The sequence below is a fragment of the Lepisosteus platostomus genome, chromosome 5 (genome assembly GCF_059453375.1).
Source record: "Lepisosteus platostomus isolate fLepPlt1 chromosome 5, fLepPlt1.hap1, whole genome shotgun sequence".
NCBI classification, from domain to species: Eukaryota; Metazoa; Chordata; class Actinopteri; order Semionotiformes; family Lepisosteidae; genus Lepisosteus; species Lepisosteus platostomus.
The window spans coordinates 5,149,028-5,174,597 of NC_142615.1; the positions used below are offsets into that span (position 1 = coordinate 5,149,028).

At 47.3% G+C, this 25,570-nt stretch overlaps 2 protein-coding genes across 38 annotated transcripts in view; one reads left to right on the plus strand and one right to left on the minus strand.

Moving 5' to 3' along the window:
* Positions 1-25,570, plus strand: part of LOC148662626 (uncharacterized) — a 783,119-nt gene that overhangs the window by 145,224 nt on the left and 612,325 nt on the right. Inside the window, exon 24 of one of the 9 annotated variants that reach the window (XR_015936831.1) lies at positions 542-635. The exons of the other annotated variants lie outside the window; for them this stretch is intronic. The gene's annotated coding sequence lies outside the window, so the exon portion shown is untranslated. Of the gene's footprint in view, positions 1-541; positions 636-25,570 lie in introns of those variants that run through there. 9 annotated transcript variants of the gene reach the window in all.
* LOC148662628 (uncharacterized) overlaps positions 1-25,570 on the minus strand; it is a 224,638-nt gene that overhangs the window by 108,618 nt on the left and 90,450 nt on the right. For 24 of the 29 annotated variants that reach the window (XM_088632156.1, XM_088632160.1, XM_088632157.1 and 21 more), the window contains 3 exons: positions 7,323-7,508; positions 6,617-6,832; positions 5,868-6,083 (listed from right to left, as the gene is read on the minus strand). In XM_088632156.1, coding sequence (XP_088488282.1) covers positions 5,868-6,083; positions 6,617-6,832; positions 7,323-7,508 — 618 coding nt within the window. Of the gene's footprint in view, positions 1-3,075; positions 4,023-4,983; positions 5,214-5,867; positions 6,084-6,616; positions 6,833-7,322; positions 7,509-25,570 lie in introns of those variants that run through there. The other 5 variants (XM_088632166.1, XM_088632165.1, XM_088632168.1 and 2 more) reach the window with 5 other exon arrangements.

Consider the following 25,570-nt stretch of genomic DNA (forward strand, 5'->3'; position numbering starts at 1 on the left):
CCTACAAGGGTAACTTCTCCCCAGGTGTACAGTTGTGAATTGAGACTTCATTGGTGCAGAGACTAATTTTAGCATTTACCTTTTTTAAAGTGTATCAGATAGTGACTAGGTGGTTTTGAAAAATGCCTTTCACCCAGCCACAGTATGAAAGAACAATTGCAAGCATATTATTTGACTTTTTGATATTAATGGTACAACAGCAGAATGTCCAGCTCATTTCACACCTTTTATTTATACACGTCCTTTTGTCTGTATGCAAGGTGAAACTGCTTCTTAAGAAGAACGTGGTCAATCACAAAGAAATGTCGGTAGAGAGAAAAACAACTCCTAATATGGACATTTAGAATGAGCTTTCCTGTGTGAATGTGCTGTATAAAACTCACTGCATTTCTCATCTCGGTGGAGAGGTTACTCACAGATCTGTATGAGAGGCTGCTATCAGATCTGCATGATTATATCCTCCGCATGGGCATGAATACAGGACTTGACCACACCTAACCTGAGTGAAGACTTTTCTTCGACAAGGGAAACTTCTCCCCAGATCAACAGTTGTGAAGTGAGACTTCACTGGTGCAGGGTAACTTCTCCCCAGGTCTACAGTTGTGAATTGAGACTTCATTGGTGCAGGAACTGTACACTGATCAGGACTGTGTGAGTATTACTGGATCAGTATACACTGTGGAGAATTATATATCTATAATGATCAGGGCTGTGTGAGTATTACTGGATCAGTGTACAGTGTGGAGAATTATATATCTATCATGATCAGGACTGTGTGAATATTACTGGATCAGTGTACAGTGTGGAGAATTATATATCTATAATGATCAGGGCTGTGTGAATATTACTGGATCTGCGTACAGACTGTACTAGTTACACTCAGGGTGATGGATCAGTATTGCTGGCTGGTGCTCCAGTCCAGATCCAGCCCTGCTCTCAAGCAGTCTGTGCTCTTCTTCTCTGTCCAGATGAGGGGGCTGCTGTCCAGGCACACTGATGAACAGAACCAGTTTGAAATGGAAGGAGCAGAAGGATGGGCTGGTTTTCCACCCTGAGGAAGACGAAGGAGAGATATGGGACCCCAGTTTCACACAATCAGTGCAGTGGGTCTTTGTGCTGCTGAGTGTGGACTCACCACACTTGTTTGATTACTGGCTTGTCTGGCTCTTCCAGAGTGTGTTTGCTGTCTCTGTTCAAGGTGTGTGTAATCTATAGCTCTATCAGTAAGGTGTGTGTAGGGTCCTGTTCTCTCAGTACAGTATGTGTAGTGTGTAGCTCTCTCAGTACAATTGTCAAGGTGTGTGTAGAGTCCAGATCCCTCAGTACAAGGTGTGTGTAGAGTCCTGATCTCTCAGTATAAGGTGTGTGTAGAGTCCTGATCTCAGTACAAGGTGTGTGTAGAGTCCAGATCTCTCAGTACAAGGTGTGTTTAGAGTCCTGATCTCTCAGTATAAGGTGTGTGCAGAGTCCTGATCTCAGTGCAAGGTGTGTGTAGAGTCCAGATCTCTCAGTACAAGGTGTGTGAAGAGTCCTGATCTCAGTATAAGGTGTGTGTAGAGTCCAGATCTCCCAGTACAAGGTGTATGTAGAGTCCTGATCTCAGTACAAGGTGTATGTAGAGTCCAGATCTCTCAGTACAAGGTGTGTGAAGAGTCCTGATCTCAGTATAAGTTGTGTGTAGAGTCCTGATCTCAGTACAAGGTGTGTGTAGAGTCCTGATCTCTCAGTACAAGGTGTGTGTAGAGTCCTGATCTCAGTACAAGGTATATGTAGAGTCCAGATCTCTCAGTACAAGGTGTATGTAGAATCCTGATCTCAGTACAAGGTGTGTGTACAGTCCAGTTCTCCCAGTATAAGGTGTGTGTACAGTCCAGTTCTCTCTGTACAAGGTGTATAGAATCTTTCACTTTTTTTACTGGTGAAATTGCCAATCTGTGTTGTTGTGTGTTGTGTCCGCAGGGCAGTGTGACTGCAGGGGAGACAGTGCTCCATTCTGACTGCAGAGTCTCCTCACTCAGGTGGTCTGGGATTGCTCTGGGTTAACTGGGACACTGGTTTTTCAATTTATACCAAGGGATGCCAGTCTCCTTTATTTTTTTTCATAGTTCCCAATATTATTAATGCAGATGTCTATAGATATACATCAGCTGTATGTTTTCTGTTTTACTAAATTGACTCAACAGGCTCGGCAGCATTTTAATTGCAGTTTGATTTTCTAGGAGAGACAATTAGTTTCAGAACTTAGACTTGAAATACAATTCTGACAGAGAGGGCTTTGCTGCACAACAGCTTGAATGCAGGAGTGTGAAAACATTAAATCTTAAACCAAGACATGGTTTTTATTGCTGTCTTGAGGCGCTGGTGCCTTGATTTCACTTCTGGTCCTGGGGTGTTATCTGGGTGGAGTTTGCATGTTCTCCTGTGGTCATGTGGGCTTCTTCTGGGTGCCCTTTCCAAAAAGGAAACGGGAGGATTGTGGGTAGAATGGAGTTGTAGTTTATTTCAGAGATATTTCAAAGTTGACTGGAAATTGCTGGAGTCAGACTGAAAACCCACAGACACCTGAGATATGTAGTTTTTATTTATTTTTATCGCTGAAAGACACAATCATCCTGAAACATGAAGTACACAAAGAGTCCTGTCTGAACCCAAGATCAAAAACCTGTCAGGCAGGCTTATAGGTCCTGCTAGCTGTAGGCCTGAGGAGACATTACTCTCCACTAGAGATGATTCATAACAACTGTAGATCTGGGGAGAGGTTACCCTGCACCAGTGCAGTCTTAATTCACAACTGTAGATCTGGGGAGAAGTTACCCTGCACCAGTGAAGTCTTAATTCACAACTGTAGATCTGGGGAGAAGTTACCCTGCACTAGTGAAGTCTCAATTCACAACTGTAGCCCTGGGGAGAAGTTACCCTGTACCAGTAAAGTCTCAATTCACAACTGTAGATCTGGGGAGAAGTTACCCTGCACCAGTGAAGTCTCAATGCACAACTGTAGCCCTGGGGAGAAGTTACCCTGCACCAGTGAAGTCTCACTTCACAACTGTAGCCCTGGGGAGAAGTTACCCTGTACAAGTGAAGTCTTAATTCACAACTGTAGATCTGGGGAGGAGTTACCCTGCACCAGTGAAGTCTCAATTCACAACTGTAGTGAAGTTGCCCTGTGCTAATGAAATTAATGAAGGGCTGAGGAAAAAATAGCTAATTATTTCTTTGTTATAGGTGCTGTAGAATCATATAAAAGACTCAAACCCACCTGAGTGAGTAAAGTGTTTAAGGGCTTGTGCTGGTTTGAGTCTCTGTAACAGGGGAAGGAGAGAAATCCAGATGATTTCTGTTCCCACCACAGCAGGAGGGCTGCTGGACAGGGTTCATATCAAGGTCTGTAGGAGAATGTTGGGCACTGTGGACACAGAGAGGGAGTCATCTGCACCAATGGCCTCTAGTGCATATCCAGGAATTTCCTCATTACTGAAAACTCCACCTGGGGCTGTAGCGCCCCCTACTGTTCACCCCTCTGCAAGGCGTACAGTGGTTCCCTTGTCTGCACCCTGTACCTGTGGTCTCTAGTGAAGAAAAGACACCTGAGGATAAAGAATGGATTTGATAGTCTCTCTGTGGGTCTGGCTCGGGGTTCGAGAGGGTGGCTGTCACTGTGACTTCGTCTTTGTCTTTGTCTTTGTCTTGAAGAACTTGATGATAACTGACAACGCCCCCACCCCCGCAGTAGTTGCCATCCCAACCCCAACGTTTACAGCAATAACGCCTCCGACAACCAGGCCTCCGGCCACGCCCCCAGTCGCGGCTAGCACAGACCCGGCCACTATACAGCCCACCTTCACGCCAAACTTTGTTTTGTGTTTCTGCAGGAACGTCTCGCACTCAGCAGCCATATACTTTTCAAACTCCTCGAAATCCTGTCTGGATTCGATTTGGTCCTGCACGTAGCCCAGCAGCTCCTCCTTCTTTCCCTCCACTGTCTCCTTCATCGTGTCTGGAAGTCTCAGCAGTACCTTTCCCTATGGAAAAGGGGGAGCAAGGTCACTTCAGAGCAAACGGTTGTCCATACATCCTTTGACCTTCCCCCGGACACCTCAGAAATAAGCAAGTGGCCGCCCAAGGACACCCCAAAAACAAGCAGGAGCTCTCTGCCCAGGACACCCCCAAAACAAGCAGGTCTTTCTCTGCTTAATCTCTCTCTAAGGAAACGGGGTGCAAGGTCGTTTTACAGCAGAGGGCAGCACACTACGTCTTCTGAACTGCTCTGAGCTCACCTCAAGATACCCCAGACACAAGCAGGAGCCCACCTCAAGATACCCCAAACACAAGCAGGAGCTCACCTCAAGATACCCCAGACACAAGCAGGAGCCCACCTCAAGATACCCCAGAAACCAGCAGGAGCCCACCTCAAGATACCCCAGACACAAGCAGGAGCCCACCTCAAGATACCCCAGAAACAAGAAGGAGCCCACCTCAAGATACCCCAGAAACAAGCAGGAGCTCACCTCAAGATACCCCAGAAACCAGCAGGAGCCCACCTCAAGATACCCCAGACACAAGAAGGAGCCCACCTCAAGAGACCCCAGAAATGAGCAGGAGCTCACCTCAAGATACCCCAGACTCAAGCAGAAGACACCCCAGTGGAGCCCAGTAGATTACACACACACACACTGTCACTGACAAACACTCTCACACACCCTCCCCATGTTTCCACACACACACTCTCTCATACACACAAATGATCACACACACACTCTCACACACTCTCACACCCTCCCTGTTTCTCTCTCAGACACACTCTCTCTCTCATACACATAAACGATCACACACACTCTCTCACACACTCTCACACCCTCCCTGTTTCTTTCACAGACTCTCACACCCTCCCTGTTTCTCACACACCCACACTCTCACCCTCCCAGTTTCTCACACACACACACTCTCACCCTCCCAGTTTCTCTCACACACACACCCTCTCACACACACACACTCACCTGCTCATTCAGAAAGTTGGTGAAGTCCTCCTTCGCCTTCTCGATAATGAGGAGAGTGTATTCCTTCAGGAACTTCTCTTGCTCAGAGCTCAGAAACTGTGAGAGCTCCTTGGAATCCTGTGGACTGACTTCACCCTGCACACGGGCCAGCAGATCTTCCTCCTTCTGTACCACAGTCCTCCTCATCTCCAGTGTGGTGTCATACATGATCGATCTCTGAGGAAACAGAGCACAGGGTAACTTTAGAGCAGAGGGCATCACACTACGTCCCCCAAACTCCTCAGGGCTCCCCAGACACAAGCAGGAGCCCACCTCAAGATACCTCAGACACAAGCAGGAACCCACCTCAAGATACCCCAGACACAAGCAGGAGCTCACCTCAAGATACCCCAGAAACAAGAAGGAGCCCACCTCAAGATACCCCAGACACAAGCAGGAGCCCACCTCAAGATACCCCAGACACAAGCAGGAGCCCACCTCAAGATACCCCAGACACAAGCAGAAGATACCCCAGTGGAGCCCAGTAGATTACACACACACACTGTCACTGACAAACACTCTCTCACACCCTCCCTGTTTCACACACACACTCTCTCATACACACAAATGATCACACACACACTCTCACACACTCTCACACCCTCCCTGTTTCTCTCACACACACACTCTCACACCCTACCTGTTTCTCACACACACATTCTCTCTCACTCACACAGTCTCACACCCTCCCAGATTCTCACACACACACTTTCTCTCTCATACACACAAACGATCACACACACTCTCTCACACCTTCCCAGTTTCTCTCCAATACACTCTCACCCTCCCAGTTTCTCTCACACACACACACTCTCACACAGACACACTCACCTGCTCATTCAGAAACTTGGTGAAGTCCTCCTTCGCCCTCTCGATGATGAGGAGAGTGTATTCCTTCAGAAACTTCTCTCGCTCAGAGCTCAGGAACTGTGAGAGCTCCTGGGAATCCTGTGGACTGACTTCACCCTGCACACGGGCCAGCAGATCTTCCTTCTTCTGTACCACAGTCCTCCTCATCCCCTGTGTGGTGTCATACATGATCGATCTCTGAGGAAACAGAGCACAGGGTCACTTTAGAGCAGAGGGCATCACACTACGCCCCCCAAACTGCTGATGGCTCCCCAGAAACAAGCAAGAGCCCACCCCGAGATACCCTAGACACAAGCAGGAGCCCACCTCAAGATACCCCAGACACAAGTAGGAGCCCACCTCAAGATACCCCAGACACAAGCAGGAGCCCACCTCAAGATACCCCAGAAACCAGCAAAAGACACCCCAGTGGGCCCAGTAGATTACACACACTGTCACTGACAAACACTCTCTCACACTCTCACACCCCCTACGTTTGTCACACACACACACACTCTCACACCCCGTTTGTCACACACACACTCTCGCACCCTCCCCGTTTGTCACACACACACACACTCTCACACCCTCTACGTTTCTCACACACACACACTCTCACCCTCTACGTTTCTCACACACACACACTCTCACCCTCCCAGTTTCTCTCATGCACACACACACTCTCACCCTCCCAGTTTCTCACACACCCTCTCTCGCACTCACACACTCACCTGCTCATTCAGAAAGTTGATGAATTCCTTCTTCGCTTTCTTGAAGATGAGGAGAGTGTATTCCTTCAGGAACTTCTCTCGCTCAGAGCTCAGGAACTGAGAGAGCTCCTGGTAATCCTGCTGACTGACTTCACCCTGCACACGGGCCAGCAGCTCTTTCTCCTTCTGCTCCACATTCCCCTTTATCCCCAGTGTGGTGTCGTGCATGATCGATCTCTGAGGAAACAGAGCACAGGGTCACTTTAGAACAGAGGGCATCACACTACGCCCCCCAAACTGCTCAGGGCTCCCCAGACACAAGCAGGAGTCCACCTCACGATACCCCAGAAACCAGCAGGAGACCACCTCAAGATACCCCAGACACAAGCAGGAGCTCACCTCAAGATACCCCAGACACAAGCAGAAGACACCCCAGTGGAGCCCAGTAGATTACACACACAATGTCACTGACAAACACTCTCTCACATTCACAACCCCTCCCGTTTCTCTCACACACACACTCTCACACCCTCCGTTTCTCACACACACTCACACCCTTCCTATTTCTCTCACACACACTCTCTCTTTTATACACACAAATGATGACACACACATCTCTCACACCTTACAAAGTTTCTCTCCCACATTCTCTCACACCCTTCCCATTTCTCACACAAACACACACACACTTTCACCCTCCCAGTTTCTCTCACACACACACACTCACCTGCTCATTCAGAAAGTCGTTGAATTCCTTCTTGATGATGAACTTCTCTCGCTCAGAGCTCAAGAACTGTGAGAGCTCCTGGAAATCCTGTGGACTGACTTCACCCTGCACACGGGCCAGCAGATCTTCCTCCTTCTGTACCACAGTCTTCCTCATCCCCAGTGTGCTGTTGTGCATGATCGATCTCTGAGGAAACAGAGCACAGGGTCACTTTAGAGCAGAGGGCATCGCCCCCAAAACTGCTCAGGGCTCCCCAGAAACAAGCAGGAGCCCACCTCAAGATACCCCAGACACAAGCAGGAGCCCACCTCAAGATACCCCAGACACAAGTAGGAGCCCACCTCAAGATACCCCAGACACAAGCAGGAGCCCACCTCAAGATACCCCAGAAACCAGCAGGAGCCCACCTCAAGATACCCCAGACACAAACAGAAGACACCCCAGTGTAGCCCAGTAGATTACACACACACTGTCACTGAGAAACACTCTCACACCCTCCCAGTTTCTCACACACACACACTCATTCAGAAAGTTGGTGAAGTCCTCCTTCGCCCTCTTGATGATGAGGAGATTGTATTCCTTCAGGAACTTCTCTCGCTCAGAGCTCCTGAGAGAGCTCCTGGGAATCCTGTGGACTGACTTCACCCTGCACACAGGCCAGCAGATCTTCCTCCTTCTGTACCACAGTCCTCCTCATCCCCTGTGTGAGGTCAGGCGCTCAAACACACACATATGTACACACACTCTCACACCCTAATACTTACATCCTTTGTCTCACACACACGCTCTTACCTGCTCATTCAGAAAGATGGTGAACTCCTGCTTCAGCTGCTGGATAGTGAGCATGTTGAGGGTATGGATGAGCTGGGGGAGGAAGCAAAGGGGTTAGAGATAGAACTGATATTGATATTAAAATATTCTGGAATCATAGACGCCCAGAAACATGTTTCAAGGAGTAATCTACCCTGACAGGCTGAAGGAACTCTTGAGTCTGAAGGGACTGTCCCACACTGACAGGCTGAAGGAACTGAGTCTCTTTAGTCTGAAGGGAGTGTCTCACACTGACAGGCTGAAGGAACTGAGTCTCTTCAGTCTGAAGGGAGTGTCCCACACTGACAGGCTGGAGGAACTGAGTCTCTTTAGTCTGAAGGGAGTGTCCAACACTGACAGGCTGGAGGAACTGAGTCTCTTTAGTCTGAGGGGAGTGTCCTATGCTGACAGGCTGGAGGAACTGTGTCTCCTTATTCTGAATGAACTGAAGACGGCAACAGAGAAAGGATTAAAAGATTTTCTGGGTCAGCAGGAAAGAGAGAGACTCACCTCTGCAGGAGAGGAAATTCTGTAGTTGCTTTTCAGAATCACATGTGCCATCTCCTACAGAGAAAATAATAAGGTAAGTGAGGCTTCACTGGGCTTAACTCTTTCTGTGACAATTCATTCTCAACAACTGACAGAAATCACATTAGAACAGCTGATGGCTGACATCACCCTGTACACACTGAATGACTTGTAGTTTACTGCACTGTACTGTGTTTCTACCATGATCTCACTGGGCTTTACTGCACTGTACTGGTTTCTATGCTGCTCTTTGAGGTGTTGTACCCTAGTGGTGTAGTGATGGATGTTGATTGGTTCAGTGAATAATGTCTTACCTTGAATTTCCCTGCCAGTGTCTTTCCTGTCACGGTTGACTGTGTCCTCTGCAGGACCTGGCCAATGTGGTTGATGAACTCTTTCAGGCAGTGCTGAAACTGTTCATCCATTTCTTAGAAACACACAACAAGGAAACAGATGAGTCAACTGAAGATCTTGAAGCTCTATAGTCTTGAACTTAGATTGGACTAATAGGGGATCTATTTTTCACAGCTCAACACCGCCTCCCTGTGGCTCCTCAGTGACACTGCTCTGGGAATGGAGCTGTCTGGTTTTTACCTCGCATGGTTCCTTGTTGGCTCCAAAGCAGTTTGTTCCCAGGTAAGGGCATAAGGTGACATCGTGGCCTCTTCTCCTTGAGGATCCTCAGAGCCTGCTTGTTTGTCCCGGACTTCTCCAGGCGCTGAAAGCACAGACAGACATGTCGACTCAGGAAAGGGGTAGGATGCCAGCCCTCTGTGTCTGAAACAATACAGCTCTCAGCCTGAAGGAACTGAGTCTCTTTAGTCTGAGTGGAGTGTCCCACACTGACAGGCAGGAGTAACTGAGTCTCTTTCGTCTGAAGGGAGTGTCCCACACTGACAGGCTGGAGGAACTGAGTCTCTTTTGTCTGAAGGGAGTGTCCCACACCGACAGGCTGGAGGAACTGAGTCTCTTCAGTCTGAAGGGAGTGTCCCACACTGACAGGCTGGAGGAACGGAGTCTCTTTAGTCTGTGGCCTGTAGTGGCCTGTAGGTGGCACTGTTGCAGCTCCTGATCAGTCTAGAGAATCAGTACCTAACTTTCTTTCTCAGTACAGGTCAGGGCTATATATATATAAGGTCCACAGTACTTCTCCTACCTGGATGATTCTCTCCAGGTGTTGGGATCCTCCAGATTGTCCAAATTCCTGAGTTTGTGTCCAGTCCCGCACCAGGAACTCAAATCCCTTTATTAGAGATTGAGAAAGATCTCATATTAGCTCACCTTAAAAAGTCATGAAATCTTATCTAGCTCTATGGAAGAGCCTCTGTCACCGTCCTATGGCGCAGCTCAAGTAATAACACGTGCTTGAGAATGATTGAAATCCTTCTTGTCCCAAGAGATTGATTAGCTTAGTCATACTCTGAGTGAATTCTGACTGCTGTTATGATGCCTGCAAATCTGCTTTCTTCCAAGTGGACACTGCATGCCTTAGTAAACTGGTATTGCTCATGAAATCCACCAGCTGCCTATGAGTCTGCCTACGAGTCTGCTACATACCCTCCATTTCTTGTGTTTTATTTCAATCCTGTCTCTCCTCTCCCTGCCCTGTTGTCCTCAACATAATAACCTCTTCAAACCCTTATAAGACAATCAGACAGCACAGAAACCGCCCTGGTCAAAGTCCCTAACAATCTGTTTTTGGCTTCAGACTCTGTTTCTCTTCCTGTCTTTATACTTCTAGAGTTCAGTTCTGCTTTCGTCACTGTTAACCATGAGATCTTACTCTCTCGTGTTGAGCCTGTGTTTGCAGTTTCTCACACTGCTCCCAAATGGTTCAGGTCTTATCTGATGCTGGGGTCTCTACTATTCAGAATTGACCTGTATCTACGTGGTCAATTATTAAGATCACATGTTCTGATCTATCATGTCTACGCTGATGATGCTTAAAGCTATATCTGTACTAAGCCTGACACTGAAGTGGCTGTCTCTGCACTGACTGCATCTCTAATATAAAAGCCTGGATGACTTTAAATTTCCTTAGCTTAAACTACAACAAGACTGAAGTCATGCTGCTCAGCACCTGTGTACTACTATGGTAAAGCCAGTGTAGTAGCCCTATCTGTGGACAGCACTGTGGTGGAATTTCAATCAAAATTGAGGAATTTAGGAGTGACCCTAGCTTGACTTCCTGATCAGGTGCAAGTGATCACATTACTCCTATCCTGGAGTCCCTGCACTGGCTTCCTGTCAGGTTTCACATCAACTTCAAAATCCTCCTGCTCACCTATAAGGCTCTGCATGGCTTGGCACCTCAGTACCTGTCTGAACTATTATCGCCCTACTCCCCACCTCACAACCTTCGCTCTTCTAACTTTGCTCTCCTAACTGTCTCCCAAGCATGTCTACACTCCATGGGTGACAAGGCCTCTCCTGCTCTGTCCCAGAGCTCTGGAAATGTATCCCCAAGTACATCAGAGAATCACACTCCCTGAGCTCTTTCCAATCTAGAATCAAAACCTTTCTGTTCTGAAAGGCTTTTATTGAACCAATTACTTACTTTTACTTAATTAGTGACTACTGCTGCACCTCGAACCACCTGTCTTACATATTTTTGTTATTTTATATACTTTGGCATTTGCTTATAATTGTTTTCTAAAGATAAGAACTTTGAGATGATACTTTTAAAACATGCTACATAAAATAAAGTAGTTAAGGTGGGGGAGCTTCGTCAGCATGTGTAGGCTGCAAAGGAACAAGTAACAGGTTTATTCCCTGCTGAAAAGAGAAGAGAGAAAACAGAAACGTTTCTTCTCTTTTCAGCCTGGAATTAACCTATTTCTTGTTCCTTTACATAAAATAAAGTTTATTATAACATGTTTTTTTTACATGTCCAAGTAAGAGAGACATCACCTGGTTTGCAGGTGATAAAACAGATCTGATCTTTTTTGTGTTCACTGAAGAGTAAAGTTCGTACCTGAAAATGCTGCAGGTCAAAGGCGGCTCCCCCCTTTTGTACCACAAGATGCAGCAGCTGCAAACAGAGTAAACACAGGCCATCCATGTGTCAGAGGCAGGCAGAGACAGAGAGAGACAGCCATCTGTTCTCTCTCTTAAAACTGTCTGTAATTGCAGAGTTAATTATCTCTGTTTTGGCAACAGTGTAATTTACCACTCATGGCAATAATCCTGAGACACAATTTGAACCTGTCAGACAGTCTGATAGAGACAAAGACACCCTTAAAAACAAAGATGGATGCACATATAAAACAAATACAAATACAAACACATACTGTAATGTACTGCAGACCCTGCATTGGGCAGAGTGGTGGCTCTGTGGCTAAGGATCTGCGCCTGTGACTGGGAGGTTGCCGGTTCAAATGCTGCAGCCAACAGAGAAATCCTACTCCGTTGGGCCCCTGAGCAAGGCCCTTAACCCCAGCTCTTCCAGCGGTGCTGCACAATGGCTGACCCTGTGCTCTGACCCCCAGCATCTCTCCCTGTCTGTGTCTGATAGAGAGCTAGCTGGAGTATGCAAAAAGGTGAATTCCTAATGCAAGAAACTGTATAGGGGCTAATAAAGCAATATTATCATTAACATTTTCATTATTGGGAAAGATGGGACTGGCCTACTCATATAGCTGTGTGAGGGAAACCAGGCAGCACAGAGCGTCACACACAACAGCACCTCGAGTCATGCAGTGCTGCGCTGATGCCACATGTCACCAGCAGGGGGCGAACTCACACCCCGGTCCACAGTCCCAGCTGAAGGACCTGTGATACCGAGAGTCTCCCGGTTTCAGCCCCCAGCTGCACCACAGCTCCCTTGCGCAGGTGCTGCGCGGCACATCGGGGGATAAGACCGCGGCCGAGCGCTGTACCTCCAGGTAGTCCAGGTCTGTTGTTGTCACATCAGAGGGAACGTTGAAGATCTGGGAGAGAGGACAGGGGGGGACACGTGAGCTCTCTGGGACGCAGTAAGGGGCTCACAGTCACCCCGGAAGGTGGGACAAGGCCCCACAATTCTCACCACGTGCGAGCTGAGAAAGACGCTCAGGGCACACAGCTTCACGCTCAGCTCCATCTCCCGCGACAGATCCACAGAGCCCTCAGTGTCCACCAGGAAGACAGCCAACTGGACAGAGGGGACAGAGACAGAGTGTTCAGAGCAGAGCTGCAGTGGTCATCTGTCCCCCCCCCCCTCCCCTCCAGTACCAAGACACAGCTGGAAGAGCTTTACAAAAAGGGTGGGGGTAGTGTGGAGCAAGCTGCCCAGCCAATGGTTCAATGACCTAAATCTTCCCACTCCTGAGCAGAGATCGGTTTCCGGTTTGTCACACAGATGCCCCGAGTGTGGACAAGGGGGTCCCAGGGGCTGGTGAGGGGCAGAAGAGCTCTTGTTCCTGCCTGTTCAAGATGCCTGCAGGGTCTGTGAATGACTGAGTTGGACCAGCACCTGTCTGAGCCATCGAGTCGTACCCCCTACAACAGACAAATTCCCAGCTCGGACGGTGCTTGCCTTGCCCTTCTGCGTCTCCAGGAACAGAGGCTGGCTCCAGATGAACACACCCTTCGTCATGGTCTCAGTTCCAGACTGCCACTCGAACCCTCGCAGAGGCTCACTGTCACTCATCCTGTCCCACTCGTCCTGAGTTCACAAGAAAAGGAGCTTTCACAACCAGGGCCATAAGACCCTGCTTTACACAGAGAGTGGTGGGGGTGGGGTGTCAGGGCCATAAGACACTGCTTTACACAGAGAGTGGAGGGGGTGGGGTGCTCTCACCATGTTAGACAGTTTGCGCAGGAGGTAGTTGAGGAGGAAGGACTTGCCCTTCCTCCTCTCCCCGACAATAGACACCACGCAGACCTGAGTCTCCCTCACATCTGAGCACAGGAAGCACTGCTGAAGCACGTTCTCTTGGAACAGGAGGGAGCCGTCAGGCCTGACCTCAACCAGCTGAATGGGCCTGCCAGGGCCCTGGAGGTGGAACACATTTAAAACTGAGACCAGGAGGCATTTAACTTTACACAGAGGGTAGTGGGAGTGTGGAGCAGAGTGCTGATGCTCACTGGAAGGGCGCTTCTCTCTGATATTACCCTGGTAAGCGTGCTTGCCACTGCATGAGGATCACAGGTCAGTTAATGTCCACCCATCCCACGGTGTACACTGTGCACCTGCAACACCAGGTTTCCCCAGCAGGGTGGCGCAAGAGCATCTGGGTTTCAAAATGCCCCCTGTAGCCTGGTTGGCAGGCTGGTGGCGTCATGAAGAAGAGACCCAGCGTTCTATAAGCCAGCCTCTGTGTCACCCAGCAGAAAACAAAACCACAACTCACCTCCTCTCTCGTGAACTCGTGGTCACACTGGATAATTTCAGGCATGGAGGAACTGCCCAAGGAGCTGGAGCACTGAGGCTCAGACAGCAGGGGGCTCTCTACCTCCTCCTGCTCAGGCTCAGGAATCAGGGGGTCTAAAGACGTGCTGGAGCAGAGGAGAGAGAGACCGAGTCGCGATCAGAGCCACTCCAGAGCCAAAGACAGCACAGGACTTGAATGGCCGGACCGGCTGTCCTGGACCTGAGATGCATTTGAGTTTAAATCGTAATAGTACCTTCTCTCCCACAGGCTCTGAGAATCAGAATTGCCCATGACTGCTACTGTTCCAAGTCACAAAAATCCTGTTTAGACAAAGAAAAAACAGGAACAAGGACCAATTCAAGCATGATTGCATAAATAAATACACACACTGACAGATGAGAGCAGTGTAACACACAGTACTGATCACATACTGACAGATCAGATCAGTATAACAGTATTAATCACACACTGACAGCTCAGAGCAGGGTAACACACAGTAGCAATCACACACTGACAGATCAGAACAGGGTAACGCACAGTATCAATCACACACTGACAGCTCAGAGCAGGGTAACACAGAGTACTGATCAAACACTGATAGCTCAGAGCAGGGTAACACACTGTATCAATCACACACTGACAGATCAGGGCAGGGTAACAGTATCAATCACACACTGACAGATCAGAGCAGTGTAACACACAATATCAATGAACACACTGACAGATCAGAGCAGGGTAGCACACAGTATCAATCATACACTGACAGATCAGAGCAGGGTAAAACACAGTATCAGTCACACACTGACAGCTCAGAGCAGGGTAACACACAGTATCAGTCACACACTGACAGCTCAGAGCAGTGTAACACAGTATCAGTCACACACTGACAGCTCAGAGCAGTGTAACACACAGTACTGATCAAACACTGATAGCTCAGAGCAGGGTAACACACAGTATCAATCACACACTGACAGTTCAGAGCAGGGTAACACACAGTATCAATCATACACTGACAGATCAGAGCAGGGTTAAACACAGTATCAGTCACACACTGACAGCTCAGAGCAGTGTAACTCACAGTACTGATCAAACACTGATAGCTCAGAGCAGGGTAACACACTGTATCAATCACACACTGACAGATCAGGGCAAGGTAACAGTATCAATCGCACACTGACAAATCAGAGCAGTGTAACACACAATATCAATCACACACTGACAGCTCAGAGCAGTGTAACACAGTATCAATCACACACTGACAGATCAGGGCAGGGTAACACACAGTATCAATCATACACTGACAGATCAGAGCAGGGTAAAACACAGTATCAGTCACACACTGACAGTTCAGAGCAGTGTAACACACAGTACTGATCAAACACTGATAGCTCAGAGCAGGGTAACACACAGTATCAATCACACACTGACAGATCAGAGCAGGGTAACACACAGTATCAATCACACACTGACAGCTCAGAGTAGGGTAACACATAGTATCAATCAGTGATATTGTATCTTATATTACCTGTTTCTGTCCTGGTTATTGTAAAAGGTGGCTCTATAAAATAATAAAATGTGGGGATTGAATATTTATACAAACTGACTTCAGTTTTTTTATTTTTCTTTAAATATTTCCTAACATAAAACAGTGTCACATTAAAATAATACATTTTGCATTTCAGTGCTTAGAAATATAAATATGACAGAGAACTCAATTTCAATGTAGGACTTGTAATTCAGTCAAATGCGAGAATTGGTCAAGGGTCTGAATACTTTTGAAAGGCCCTGTATATGTAGAAATCAATTCAGACTTGTTCATTCTTCATTCCTAGGCAGTATTTTCAATAACCCCTTGTAATAACTTTTTTTATTTCAAATCTCTACCTTCACAGTCACATCAGTGAATTTTAGCCTGAAGTTGTTGGTTTTTTTGGTCATTACTCACGGCAACACTGCATTAGAAAAAAAAAACCTTTAATTTCTACTTACATCTGCGACAAACCAGTCCAGGCTTTAGTCATGTGTGTAACCATTATGAAAAAAAATTTTTGAGAGTGTATTCACTTCCGAATATGTTTTCGTCAGATGCACTTTATTACGACTGTATAACACAATTAAAACACCTGAAAAGGGCTCCACAGCTGAAACGTTGTGTTTTCTTTCTTCTCTTTTCAGCAGGGAATAAACCTAATACTTCTTCCAAAGCATTTCACTGCCGACAATACCGCTGTATGCTATGCTGTTCGTGCATTGATCAATAAATAAACCTTGATTGATTGATTGATTTCAATTAGAACATGTCAATAAATATCGCAGTGGATGAATACAACCTTACCAGCTGCTCCAACACTCCTTGTGATTCCTGAAGACTCACAATACCTCTCAAATCCGTAACGTCTGGTGTCAGGTCATCGAGTCAGCCTCCTCCTCCCTCAGTTTGTTAATTCGGACATTAATTCACCCAATTCTCACGAGTCAGCTTCTGACTGGACACGTCTGTCTGGATCAACCACACTATTGACCGTAAAATCTCTGGGAGAACAAATTCCAACACAGGTGGGTAGAAGAAGATACTTTTTTTTTTACTCTGTTTTCTGTTGATAAGCTGCCATTTAATTCTTCTTGATGCTGGTGGAGCTGCTGTTCAACAACTTGCAAGCTCATGAACTAAGCACAGATTACAAGCAAGCTACTCGTACGGTTTTACAGAAACCGGTTTTACAGAAACCGGTTTTACTCAGCTCGGTTTTACAGGAAACTGTTGTACTCCGCTCGGTTTTACAGGAAGGCATGTGCGGAATGAAGCACAGAACAACAAAAACAACAACAGACGTCAAATCGAAAGGTCAAAGTCTTGTTTTTTTTTTAAATGAGATCGGAAAGTTTCAGATTAGTTTAAAACTTGGTCTGTGTCGTGTGTGTTTCTGACTGAGGGATTCTCTGTGATCTCCTCTCTCTCATTGTGTCTCCTGTCCCGTTGTGTGTGTTTATTTCTGAGGGATTCTCTGTGATCTCCTCTCTCTCACTGTGTCTCCTGTCCTCTTGTGTGTGTTTATTAGAGAGAAAGCCACCAGCAGCTAGGACAGGGGCTCACACCGCTGAGTGACTGAGTGGGATAGAAGAGCTGTCTGGGAAGGAGAGGTGTTCCTGACTAAACAACATCAACAACAACAGATGCTGTACAGAGACATCTGGACAGGTGGGTGATTGTGTGGGGACTCACTGGCCTCTCTCAGGACAGGAACTAGGGGATTTGTGTGGAGCTGGACTAGGCTGAAGCCTGGGTGGGGGGGGGACAGGATAGAGGTTGCTGGAGCATCAAAGTACAGGTGTATTCTGGGAAAGCTCAGCAGTCAAGCCCAGTGGAGAAGTGTTCTCCGAGCCACAGGCCAGGCAAGAGCCTTCAGTGTCTGGAGGAGTGGGGGTATCACCAGGCGAGATGGCAGCTACAGAGGATCTTATGAAGAGTGAAGAGGTGCAGGACCAAAGGTCTGTGGACCACAGTACAGAAGAAGTAACCCACAGAAATCACAGAGAGACGTGCTGCACGCTGAGCTTCCTTTTGTCTGAGAATGAAAGTGAAACAGGAGAGGTGTGTGACAATTACAAGCCTGCTGTCTCGCATTCAGCTTTTTGTAGTTTACAATCTTATTGAAAGCCCTGCACTTGTCTAGTTTTTAAATGTAACCTTCCAGATGATTTCTGGGTTTTGATTTAATCTAAATCTGTTTGCATTTAACCCTTTATTGCACAATTATTTCTCTTATTTGACCACAGGTATCAATACACTTTATATTGCAACAAAAGACTTGTGCCTTTTGTGCTAGAATCTTGTGTTAAATGATTTCCTAGAAATACATTTTATTTGACTTTATTATAACTGTATGCATTATTCATACAAACATTAAACTGCAGAAGTAAAATGTGACTAAATAAGTTCAGTCAGCGAAGGCTCCACGGCCGAAACGTTGTGCTCTCTTCTTTTTTTATAGCGGGGAATGAACCTGTTACTTCTTCCCTTGCAGCCTACGCATGCTGACGCAGCTCCCCACCTGAATTAAAAGTTGGTGAATAAAGTGACTATGGCTGATGGAAATTGCAGGAACAAATGAAGGAGTATTTGTAAATAAGACATCTCACAATATTAAACATGCTAACAAAATATCAAAATATCACCAAATAAAAGCGTTCTCTCAGTGTTAGATGAAAGACCAGTGTCCCAGTTATCCCAGAGCAATCCCAGACAGCCTGAGTAAGGAGACTCTGCAGTCAGACTGGAGCACTGTCTCCCCTGCAGTCACACTGCCCTGTTGACACAACACACGACAACACAGTTTGGCAACTTCACCAGTAAAAAAAAAAGTGAAAGATTCTACACACCTTGTACTGAGAGAACAGGACTGTACACACACCTTATACTGGGAGAACTGGACTCTACACACACCTTATACTGAGAGATCTGGACTCTACACACACCCTGTACTGAGAGAACAGGACTGTACACACACACACCTTGTACTGAGAGAACAGGACTCTACACACACCTTGTACTGAGAGATCTGGACTCTACACACACCTTGTACTGAGAGAACAGGACTCTACACACACCTTGTACTGAGAGAACAGGACTCTACACACACACACCTTGTACTGAGAGATCTGGCTCTACACACACACCTTGTACTGAGAGATCTGGACTCTACACACACTGTAACGAACAGTTCTTTCCGGACCCTATGCGGACGACACAATCCGAAGAAGTGGGAAACACAGGGAAAAGGTCATGCAGGGATACGGGGCTGAAAACAGGGGGGCGTGTCCAAAGTGCGCTGGTGCACGGGGGAGGTGTGGCCGAGGCAAACAATCCAGAAGTAATCCATAGAGGGAATCGAAAAACACAAGAATAAGTCCATAGCCAGGTGACCCATCCAAACAAGGAATTAAAACCATGAACCGGGTCGGAACCGGTGGACAGGGAACGGGAACAGAGATTAAAACCTTAACGGGACCTTTTAAGGTGGGCTGGGAAAAGGGGTCAGGTGCACAGAATTAAGTCTAAAGTGTAAGGGCTGGACCACCCTTAAGGAGGGGGGACTATAATCGTGACACACACCTTGTACTAGGAGATATGGACTCTACACACACCTTGTACTGAGAGAACAGGACTCTACACACACACCTTGTATTGAGAGATCTGGACTCTACACACACCTTGACAACTGTAAGGAGGGAGCTACACACTACACATACTGTACTGAGAGAACAAGACCCTACACACACCTTACCTTGAACAGAGAGAGCAAACACACACTCAGTACTGGAAGAGCAGGACAAGCCAGTAATCAAATGAGTGTGGTGAGTCCACACTCAGCAGCACAAAGACACACTGCAGTGATTTAGTGAAACTGGGGTCCCATATCTCACCTTCGTCTTCCTCAGGGTGGAAAACCAGCCCATCCTTCCGCTCCTTCCATTTCAAACTGATTCTGTTCATCCCAGTGTGCCTGGACAGCAGCCCCCTCATCTGGACAGACAAGAAGAGCACAGACTGCCTGAGAGCAGGGCTGGATCTGGACTGGAGCACCAGCCAGCAATACTGATCCATCACCCTGAGTGTAACTAGTACAGTCTGTACACTGATCCAGTAATATTCACACAGCCCTGATCATTATAGATATATAATTCTCCACACTGTACACTGATCCAGTAATATTCACACAGTCCTGATCATTACAGATATATAATTCTCCACACTGTACACTGATCCAGTAATATTCAAACTGTCTTTATTATATAGATATATAATTCTACACACTGTACACTAGCCAACTCAATACACTCAGTGGGGTCTCTCTTAACCCAGGTTAGACATGAGTCCTGTGCAGACTCTGTCGCACTCCAGCACATAAAAGCCCTTTCGGGATTCCTGGCTCTGAAGGCTGGCAGCACCTATCTGGTTTAAGAGATATTCTCTCACTCCAGTGTCATTAGGGTTCATCCCTTTATCCAATTGGAGTCCCACACGCATCACCACTCTCCTCTTCTCTGTGGAGATAGAGACAGACAGGTAACCAGCCTCTCAGAATTACTGAAGCACTCTGATGCAGTTTATGATTCTGCAGTTGGCATCTGTGCCTGATCTGTGTCGAGACTGTTCGGATCCAGACCATTTGAAATGATGCAGGATTTAGATGCGTCTGAAAACCCCAGACTCCTGGGAATGATGGGAATTTTGGCGCTTAATTCCGCAACACATTTGTTCAGGGACTTAAGATCCAGCTCAGCATTATCAAAACCCCTGAGAAGTGGATAAGGGCACTTCTCATTGAGGAAGAAAACGTGAGAGAACAAGATAAATATGGCGACGTACAGATCAAGGAAGAAACGTGCTTGATAGTTTATCTGCTTTCTGGCATCCAGACAACAAGGAGGGCTGAGGACCAGAGAGAGTCACGATCACCCCCTACAGTGACCAGCAGAGAACAAAAGCACTTGACCCAGAACCCAGAAACAGGAAACCATGAAAATACACAATGAGAGGAGACAGCAAATGGAGGGCATTGAATACAGTCGGAGCAGAGGGGTGTAAAACAGAACCCCTTTAATTAAAGGCCCTTCGAATGAAGGTTCTGAGACACAGAGGGGTGTAAAACAGAATCCAGACTCGTCAAATTCATTCCAACCGCTGTTGGAATCTCACGAACCTTCCGACACAGCGGTTGGAATGAATCTGATGAGTCTGGACCCTTTAGACTCTCAGGTTTTGGTTCCGACTTGTTTTCACAGAGGGCAGAGACGCTGCAGGGAGCTACTTCCTGCTAGAAACTGTGTTACAGTGAGTCGACACCGCGAGAGAGCAGAAGGCGGGAATATATGGTGTAAGGACGTGATCTGTGTAGTTAATAAAATAGTCAGAATAATAGAAGAACGGCTCTTTATTAAGATGCGCAGAATTTATGGCGACGGGAGATGAGTGCTTGACGAACTCGAAGCGAGCAGGACGCTGCAGATTTTAGTTCTCTCGCCGGGTGGAAACGAACTCTTGAATTTTCGGACTGTTGTGTTGCGCCACGGAAGAGACGGCCGCCGCGTCGAGACGCTTTGCTCACGCCCAGCTCTCTCCACCGCTTCCACTGAACCTCGGAGCTCCGGATTTGGATACGGAATACAAGATATGGATGGAGAAAAGGGTACATATGACCAGACTGTAGCTGCCTTAGACGCTTCCTTTACACCGCGGAGAAGTGTGGTTTTGGAACTGTAATATTTGTAATATTTGGAGGAGTGTAGGCGGATCGCTGCCCTAATCATAATAACAAAACATTGTAATTGCAACTGTACTGATAGGTTATGAAAAGTTTTGGTGGTTGTTGTTGATAGGGTTTAAGTCATTACATAGGAGTTGAAATATACTGATGTCAGCAAGTAGCTGAGGGCTAGCCATGTTAAGTTATTGTTTGTTTTTATAGCGTTATGATCCTGATGTTAAGTGAAGCGCGCAGTAAGCGTTGCTTAGGTCAATTTTTGCAAAGGAAGCTCATTAGGACTACAAGAGGTAGTCATTCTTGTGTTAGTCCCTAACTCAAATGAAAAGAAAGGGGATGTGATGTTTGTGTGCGTCAGCAGTGAAACTGCATGTTGATTGGCGGAGGGCTGAGCGGGAATAACGGTTGCTCAGGGTAACAGGCCAGAGTGGACGCAGGAGCTAACGGGCTCAAGACGACAGGACAGGAAGAGCTCTGCGGGTATCTTCTCCTGGGGGTCGGAGAGAAAGGCAGAGACGTACACAACACACGGACACCGGACGCGGAGGAGGCGAAGGTACCCGAAACCCATCATGACCGTTTTGAAGCGCACGTTCAGCCGAAAACGAACGTTACGTTTTGCTCGATATAGATTTCACGAGAGAGTACGGGGAGCCGGCGAACCGGTCGGACAGTTTTGTGACAGAGCCGCGGCTCCCTGTGGAAGGACTGGAGTTACTCGGATAGTAAACGCGTGGTAAGGGACCGCATCGTTTCCGGAGTACGTTCACCGACAGGGAAGAGAAAAGCCGTCGAGCGTCGGTTCGGAATTGACGCCAGACGGGGCCATAGGCGTCGTTGGGTCTCACGACTCGGCGCAAAACCCAGCCGAGAACGAGGGGCAGCAGCAGCAGCGCGCGCAGCCCGCGCGAGAGCGCAGGGACTCGCAGTTCAGCTGAGAAACCCGCCCGAGCAGGAGGCGCTAGACCGGAGTGGGGAGCCCAGTGCCACATAAGGCTCACGGCGAACAGGACGTTTGCCCGGCAGAAGGCAAGCGGCGCCTAACGTGTGGGGAAATTGAACCACTTTGCAAAAGCGAGCCGCTCCAGACGAGGGAAAAGGGGTTTGGGGAAAAAGCCCGGAATCCGAAGACGTGGAGCTGTGCGTCGACTCAGTGTGTCGCACGAAAAACCCCAGCTCCGCCATTGAACAGGTTTTGGTAGACATCAAAGGAAACGCACAAACGGTAATAAAGTTGAAGTTAGATACGGGTGCTCAAGTTAGCGTCGTTCCTCTGCTTGAATATGACAAGTTTAATGCTGCAGCCCACGTCTCGCAGACTGTCAGGTTCTGGCGGATAGTAACTGGCTGTAAAAGGCGCATGCACCCTGAAATGCAAGTACAAGGACAGAGAAATGTGTCTGGACTTTTATATTGTAGACACTCATGCACCTCCAGTACTCGGACTAAAAGCATGTTTAGACATGGACCTTATTAAACTAGTCTTATCTGTGACCACCCCTCCCACTGAGACGAAGCCAATCTTACAAGATTTTGCAGATGTCTTTACAGGAATTGGGCTTTTTGCAGGTGAATGCACTATCCACCTCAAACCAAATGCAGTTCCTGTAGTATACCCACCGAGACGCATACCTCATGCACTGCGGAGCCGTCTTAAGGAGGAGTCGCACAACATGGAGAAGTCCGGCATCATTGCCCGAGTCACAGAGCCAATGGAATGGGTTAATGCACTTGTGGTGGTGGAGAAACCTCGCAAGGGTAAACTCCGAGTATGCCTTGATCCAAGGGATCTGAACAAGGCTATCAAACGTCCACACTACCCCTTGCCGATGTTTGAGGACATTACACCAAAGTTGGCTGGAGCGCGCTATTTCAGTGTCCTGGATGCTAGGTCAGGTTATTGGGCTGTCAAGCTCACAGAAGAGTCATCAAAACTAACTACGTTCAACACGTTCAACAGATTCCTACGCCTGCCCAGCTCAACACGAGTTTCAGCGGAAAATCCATGAGACATATGAAGGCCTCGAAGGCGTGACAGCGATTGTTGATGACAACTTGGTCTATGGGAGAACCAAGGAGGAATACGACAGGAACCTTCGCACTATGCTACAACGGTCCCGAGAGCGAGGAGTCCGACTCAACCCAGAGAAAAGCACGATCTGCGCCACTGAAGTCAGCTACTTGGGACATCTCCTCACCGTGGATGGATGAGTACAAGGTGTGTGTAGAGTCCAATTCTCTCAGTACAAGGTGTGTGTGTAGAGTCCTGTTCTCTCAGTACAAGGTGTGTGTGTAGAGTCCTGTTCTCTCAGTACAAGGTGTGTGTAGAGTCCAGATCTCTCAGTACAAGGCGTGTGTAGAGTCCAGATCTCTCAGTACAAGGCGTGTGTAGAGTCCAGTTCTCTCAGTACAAGGCTTGTGTAGAGTCCAGTTCTCTCAGTACAAGGCTTGTGTGAAGAGTCCTGTTCTCTCAGTACAAGGTGTGTGTGTAGAGTCCTGTTCTCTCAGTACAAGGTGTGTGTAGAGTCCAATTCTCTCAGTACAAGGTGTGTGTAGAGTCCTGTTCTCTCAGTACAAGGTGTGTGTGTAGAGTCCTGTTCTCTCAGTACAAGGTGTGTGTAGAGTCCAGATCTCTCAGTACAAGGTGTGTGTAGAGTCCAGATCTCTCAGTACAAGGTGTGTGTAGAGTCCAATTCTCTCAGTACAAGGTGTGTGAAGAGTCCAGATCTCTCAGTACAAGGTGTGTGAAGAGTCCTGTTCTCTCAGTACTGTACAAGGTGTGTGTAGAGTCCAGATCTCTCAGTACAAGGTGTGTGAAGAGTCCAGATCTCTCAGTACAAGGTGTGTGTAGAGTCCAGATCTCTCAGTACAAGGTGTGTGTAGAGTCCTGTTCTCTCAGTACAAGTTGTGTGTAGAGTCCTGTTCTCTTAGTACAAGGTGTGTGAAGAGTCCAGATCTCTCAGTACAAGGTGTGTGTAGAGTCCAGTTCTCCCAGTATAAGGTGTGTGTAGAGTCCAGATCTCTCAAAATGATGTGTGTAGAATCTTTCACTTTATTTTACTGGTGAAATTGCCAAGCTGTGTTGTTGTGTGTTGTGTCCACAGGGCAGTGTGACTGCAGGGGAGACAGTGCTCCAGTCTGACTGCAGGGTCTCCTCACTCAGGCTGTCTGGGATTGCTCTGGGAATACTGGGACACTGGTCTTTCAACTTATACCAAGAGACAACTTATACTGTCTCTTTTCTTTTTATCATAGTTCCCAATATTATGAATGCAGATGTGTATATATATATATGCACCAGCTGTATGTTTTCTGTTTGACTAAATTGACTCAACAGGCTCGACAGCATTTTAATTGCAGTTTGATTTTCTAGAAGAGACAATTAGTTTCAGAACTTAGACTTGAAATACAATTCTGACAGAGAGGACTTTGCTGCACAACAGCTTGAAGGCAGCAGTGTGAAAACATCAGATCTTAAACCAAGCCGTTGTTAGTATTGCTGTCTTGTGGCTCTGGTGTCTTGATTTCAGTTCTGGTCCTGGGGTGTTATCTGGGTGGAGTTTGCATGTTCTCCTGTGGTCATGTGGGCTTCTTCTGGGAGGATTGTGGGTAGAATGGAGTTGTAGTTTAGTGACGAAGCACAGAGATATTTCAAAGGTGACTGAAAATTGCTGGAGTCAGACTGAAAACCCACAGACACCTGAGATATGTAGTTTTTATTCATTTTAATCTCTGAAAGACACAATCATCCTGAAACATGAAGTACACAAAGAGTCCTGTCTGCACTCGAGTTCAAAAACCTGTCAGGCAGGCTTATAGGTCCTGCTAGCTGTAGGCCTGAGGAGACATTACACTCCACTACTGAGGATTCATAACAACTGTAGTCCTGGGGAGAGGTTACCCTGCACCAGTGAAGTCTCACTTCACAACTGTAGATCTGGGGAGAAGTTACCCTGCACTAGTCAAGTCTCAAATCACAACTGTACACCTGGGGAGAAGTTACCCTGCACCAGTGAAGTCTCAATTCACAACTGTAAATCTGGGGAGAAGTTACCCTGCACCAGTGAAGTCTCAATTCACAACTGTAGATCTGGGGAGAAGTTACCCTGCACCAGTGAAGTCTCAATTCACAACTGTAGATCTGGGGAGAAGTTACCCTGCACTGGTGAATTCTCAATGCACAACTGTAGATCTGGGGAGAAGTTACCCTGCACCAGTGAAGTCTCAATTCACAACTGTAGATCTGGGGAGAAGTTACCCTGCACTGGTGAATTCTCAATGCACAACTGTA